This window comes from Strongylocentrotus purpuratus, unplaced genomic scaffold (genome assembly GCF_000002235.5).
Source record: "Strongylocentrotus purpuratus isolate Spur 01 unplaced genomic scaffold, Spur_5.0 spur5_scaffold_5, whole genome shotgun sequence".
Lineage (NCBI taxonomy): Eukaryota > Metazoa > Echinodermata > Echinoidea > Camarodonta > Strongylocentrotidae > Strongylocentrotus > Strongylocentrotus purpuratus.
The window spans coordinates 43,381,696-43,387,695 of record NW_022145611.1 but is presented as its reverse complement, the minus strand read 5'-3'; the positions used below and the strand labels follow the sequence as shown (position 1 = coordinate 43,387,695).

At 37.1% G+C, this 6,000-nt stretch overlaps 1 protein-coding gene across 8 annotated transcripts in view; it reads left to right on the top strand.

Moving 5' to 3' along the window:
• The first annotated feature begins 2,948 nt into the window (after positions 1-2,948).
• The window catches only part of LOC593505 (mitogen-activated protein kinase kinase kinase kinase 5), a 64,705-nt gene continuing 61,653 nt past the window's right edge, over positions 2,949-6,000 (top strand). For all 8 annotated transcript variants that reach the window (XM_011672948.2, XM_030999451.1, XM_011672945.2 and 5 more), the window contains exon 1: positions 2,949-3,193. In XM_011672948.2, the coding sequence (XP_011671250.2) occupies positions 3,092-3,193 (102 nt within the window). In that variant the 5' untranslated portion in view covers positions 2,949-3,091. The remainder of the gene's footprint in view (positions 3,194-6,000) is intronic.

Sequence of the window (6,000 nt, the reverse complement as noted above, 5' to 3'; positions counted from 1 at the left end):
CTTCATTTAAGTGTTCTAAACAGAAGGCATCTGAATTTAAGTTGAAACTTGATCAAAGTATTCCAGTACTGATGAATGCATTGGAAATGGTTGAGAAGTCATCGACACAAGGTAATATGGATAATTTTAGTACTGTATTGGCAAATTCATTTTTGAAGACGGCAAAGGAAGTCGGTATATGTGAGGATAAAGTCTGTAAGAAAATTCATTCTAGGAAACTTATCGTGGAGAAGAAACCATGGTTTGACACAGAGTGTCAGCATGCCAGATCAAGATATTTTAATCTAAAAAATAGAATTAAACGACAGTGCAAAGGTCTAACTTTGAGTGATAAAGAACAAAAAATGGCTGAAATTAATGCTGTTGCAAAAGATTATAGGAAATTGCTACGTAGAAAGGAAAAAGCGTACACTAGGCTCTTACACAACAATCTTCATATACTTAAGAAGGATAGTCCTCAAGAGTATTGGAAAATTTTGGATGGACCGAAGCGTAGCTCTTGTCCAGCCAAGGTCTCTTTAGATGATTTTGTGCATCATTTTAGTAGTTTGAATAATGTGCAATGTGCAGCATCTGAAACACATTATGTGGATTTTGACCAGTCAATGGGCAATGATGAGCTGAATGCCCCTATCTCGGTTGATGAAGTTATAAAGATTATCCAGAAACTAAAGAATAATAAGGCATGTGGTGTAGATTTGGTTAGAAATGAGTTTTTGAAAAATTGTTCAGCAGCTGTAATTGGTTGTATTACTGCTTTTTTTAATGTAATACTGGAGAGTGGTCTAGTACCAAAAGACTGGTGTCTAGGTAGTATAGTCCCTATTTTCAAAAATAGAGGAAAGGATACAGATCCAGATAACTATCGTGGGATAACACTTTTAAGCTGTTTGGGAAAATTGTTTACTTCCATCTTGAATTATAGGATAACAATTTATTTCGAAAATGAATGCAAGCTTGGAGAAGAACAGGCTGGCTTTCGTGCTGGCTATTCTACAACAGACCATATTTTTGTTTTGAAATCCCTGCTTGACATTTACTTGTCTAAACGGAAGAGAATTTACTGCGCTTTTATAGACTATAGAAAAGCTTTTGATATGGTTGATAGGGTTTCACTTTGGCACAAATTATTGAGGTCAGGGGTGGATGGTAAGGTGTTCACAGTTATTAAGAATATGTATTCTCAAGCAAAATCGTGCGTGATAGTAGATGGTCAAATGTCTGAGGCTTTTCAATGCGATGTTGGTGTTAGGCAGGGTGAAAACTTATCACCACTGCTCTTTGCAATATATCTTAATGATTTCGAGGATTTTCTCAGTAAACACTTTAAAGGTCTCAAATTTTTAGTTGAAAATGTATGTGCTGACATTTTAGATAAAGAAGTAAACAAAGATCTTTTCTTACAATTATACACATTGTTGTACGCAGATGACACCCTAATATTGGCTGACACAGCAGAGGAATTGCAAGTGCCTTTGAATGCCTTGTCTCAATATTGTAATGAAAACTAAAGTACTTATATTTTCAAGAGGCAAAGTACGTAAATTTCCAGTTTTCAGATTTGGAGAAGATGAAATTGATGTTGTGGATGATTTTGTATATCTTGGGGTTCAGGTTAATTATAATGGAAGTTTTAAGAAGGCTATACAGGTATCACAGGCCAGGAAAGCCCTCTTCTCTATGTCATTAAAGGTTCAAAGACTCAAACTGCCACTGGATATTCAATGTGAATTGTTTGACCAACTTGTATTCCCAATACTCATTTATGGATGCGAAGTGTGGGGATATGAAGATAATATATCTAGGTTATATTTAGGTCGCAAAGTAATAGTTAAACGCCCTTGCACATCACACATGTTGAATTTATTTTCATGTTCCGGTATAGGACAGCTGAAGAAATTAGTACTCTTCTTAAGGATAATAATGTCATATTTTGCTCGTCTATATACATGTAAATCTGAACAATCCAATCATATGTCGCCCATAAAAAGAAATGTTACAACCCGAAGTGGTAGGTTAATTAAGCAACCAACAATTCTTGATCTGTAGTACAGTCTTTCTTTAGGTCAAGTATAGTTTTGATGGTTTGTTTGTTCTTTTGTTCATTTTTTTTTGTTTTTTTGTTAGTATACTTTTTGTTTTGTTTGTCTTATTACATTATATTCCATTATGTTTTTGTTTGTCCAATGGACGATTATGGCGTATTTTGTTAGTCTGCATATATCTTAACAATCCAATCACAACTCACTTACATGTACAAAAATGAAACTTATAATTTCTTTTTTTTAGTTAAGACAATAATGTATTTAAACAAAAAAAAAATTTGTAAAATTATTTTTTGTTTTTATCTTTCTTTTTCTTTGTGTTTGTATTTGGATTGTTCATGTGGTATTTTCCACTTTTCATGTATGCTTGCCATATTGTATAATATTGTATTTATGTTTAGCATAGGCTAGGTTTAGATCATTCCTATTTATCGTTATACTTTTATATTGTTGTTTTGTTGTATTCTGTATTCTTTGTATTATTAAGCTATGTTTGTATTCTTTATTATGTATCATTATCATGACATGTACATGTGTTGTACTCTCATACCCCAGAAGGGGGTCGAATGAGTCAATAAATTCTATTCTATTCTATTCTATTCTATTCTATTCTATTCTATTATTATTATTATTTTTACTCATTTCTTTCTTTTTCTTTTCCCTTCGGAACTTCCCCCTTTTTCTATTCGCAGGCATGTCTTATATAGAATTTGATAAAGAAAATAATAGAATAGTTACGTTCACTGTCATGTTTGCTAAATAATTACATTATGCATAGAAACCCATATAAGCAAGAACCAATGATAAAGGGGTTGTAATGCAAGCTGACTCTATTCGAATTCATGATGTCGCCATCTTGCGCTTTGTAGATACAGAAGGAAAAAAAGGCAGCTTCAGCTTAATGCGCATGACAGGAAGTGCATCCAGCAATCTACTGAAGTCAGTCGGCAGAAATTGTCGGCCTGTCATCAGAAAAAACTGGATCATATCGTGGATTTTCTATGCTTTTTCTTTCTATGTGTAGTATTTCATAAGAGAGGGACATCATGTCGCAAACGCCAAGTGCAGAGATTTCGAGGAAAAATCCTCTGGAGGATTTTGAGCTGCTGCAAAGAATAGGTAGCGGAACGTACGGTGATGTTTACAAGGTTAGTTTAGAAACCGTATTCAGCTCAGTGATATCTGTGAGTGTGAGTGTGAGTGACTGAGAGTGAGACATTGGTTTGGGTTAATTCAAGTTCGGTGTCGAAAGCTGGTGTTGGTGTTGTGAAAACACCAACTTCAGCCACAACACCAAACTTGAGGTCATGCTGTGGTGTCGAGGTTGATCTCGTAAAATAAGACGCATTTCTGGTAGTCTGTGACTGTGTTGAGGGATGGTGGTGTAATATCGTCTGCTGAACAGTTAGACCGAATTTTCCGTCTCTTTCGTTCGTTAGCCTCTTATTGGGGTAGGGTCGGCCGGCTCTCTCTTTAGAGACGGAAACCGTCTATACACATTCACAAAATCGAAATCCATTTTGAAAATCTTTTTCAACATGGATTTCGATTTTGACCCATAAATTCCTAAAAAGGGACTATTAATAGGGTGTCTGAACGATTTTTCAATTTTCAATTTGGGATCGTTTTTCACCATTTTTGTTTGATATTGGAATAAAAAATGTAATCAGAATAATACCTTTCAAATTTCAAGACTCACCGATGTTTCTATCAAAAGATACAGCCCCTCAAAAATTGTGCAATATTCATAGCATTTTGGTCAGAATGGACAGAAAAGTGGTTCACGCAGAGTTATAATTTCTGCTCAAAAGCTGCACAGCTAATGCACAGCACGATATGCAAAGTGTAGAGCAAGGGTATTTTCAAACTGTTGTAACAAATGATCCCTTGGGACTAGAGAAAAAATAAGTGCATGGATATATTCTTTACAGCTGGCCCAACTTATCCCTCGGGGGAGCAGTTCGTGAAATTGGTAAATCTCCGAGTTACCATGGAAACGATGTTTAAATCGCTGTTTTGAGCAAGATATTTTTAGAATTCCGGGGGTGGCCCCCTATGGGGAATATGGAGAAAAACCTGCTCTTTCATATGACACCACATTTATTGAGTTTCACCTTCAGGATCATTTGTTATAAAGGTTTGAATTTCTAATTTTTTCATAAAACCATTGACCAATTTTGCTTGGTCGCGCAATGCATGTAGACCACATAGGGATGTGTGCAATCTCTATGGGAAAGATTTTAGCACACAACATCGGGTGCGCGATCAGACACCCTACTATTAAACTGATTATTTCAGTCAAGTTGGTAAGTGGAACTGATTTATTATAGCCTAGGCCTAATTTACAATATAACATGCACGAGGTAAAATGACATTTTGGGGGATTTTGGGGGCAAAACGCTACGACCTGAAATGGCCGTGGCGTTATCAAGGGAATGTGTATAGACGGTTTCCGTCTCTAAAGAGAGAGCCGACCCTACCCCAATAAGAGGCTAACGAACGAAAGAGACGGAAAATTCGGTCTACTGAACAGTAGTCCGGGAGTAAGGATCGTCCGCACAAATACAAATAGCCTAGTAGACTACTAGTAGATCTAGATCTAGAGTAAAGGAGCCGGTAATCGGCCAGCTCCAGTTTTCGGCCGATTGGTTGGATGCAAGGTAAAATCACTCTAAAATACATCGCATATAGCATAACACATATCCCACACATACCATACCATGCCAGTGTCACTGAAGAACCACATTTGCAATGGAAAATATATCCTAAAATATCACATTTTAGCGATGTAATCGCCGGTCCCGCTACCCAAATCTGAAAAATCGAGTATCTTACGCGTGTCTGTAAGAAATATGGGTACCATAAAATGAGCTTTATTTCCAGTATTTTTCAGATTTAGAGCCCAATTTTGTGCTAGTCGCAAGCTCAAAAGTATCTCATCGCATGTATTAAATCAATGCAGCCGCACACCGCGACGCACACACGTTATCTCTGTCTAATTCAGATTCCAACTTCCGATCACCGCTGTGCCTGTCTTCGGCCAGGCGAGCACCAGGGAGCTCCGGCGTGGGATACCTGCTTCGCCCGCTTGTGCTGTACATCAGCGCGGAAACGCACGGCGCGCGCGAGCGCTTCCTATTGACTTTGTACATGCGGCCGTAAACTGAAACGCTCGGCCGATAACTGGCTCCAAAACAGTGAAAATTGAAATGAATATTGTCATGGCAATTCGTGATTTTTTTCTGGGATTCTTTTTTTGTTTAAATAATAATAATATTTGCTTCATGATTTGAACAAGAAATGATAATAAATAGGAAGTAAAGAGTCCTAAAAATAGGATTTTGTCTTAAGTGGCCGAAAACGGGCTCCTTTACTCTAGACCTAGAACCTATACGAAGAACTTTGCGCATTGAACGCTGTACAGTGAGTTTACGCGCTCTCATTGGCTGATCCGCTCAAATGGCTTCAAATTTAAGTGAGAGCGGGCCTGCTTAACTTAAGTGCAACTTAACCGATGGCATGGCAAAGTCGATACGTAATTTTACGTCACACCACAGAGATTTTGAAACGTCCTGCTTTAAACAGGTGACGCATTTCACACATTAACTGATGCACACACGGCATTGCAAACACAAAGAAAAATCAATGAACATCTCAGAATATATTTCCAGTTTGTACCTTAAATATAACAAAAATGAGAATTGTTGGAACTTAAAAAATAGTTAGTAGAATAAAACTGAAACTTAGGTGAAATACTAAAGTGAAATACTTGAGTGAAAAAATCATAACAAATAGACCTGAGGGTTGACTGAAATCAGCTTGCTCCTCGCACAAATATCATTGAGTGAATGGAGAACAGCGATAGCCAATCTGAACGGCACATGTCAGCTAGGCTAGGCGCCAACTTATGAAAATGAGGCTGAGATCGGATGAACGATCCTTTCTGTGTAAAAAA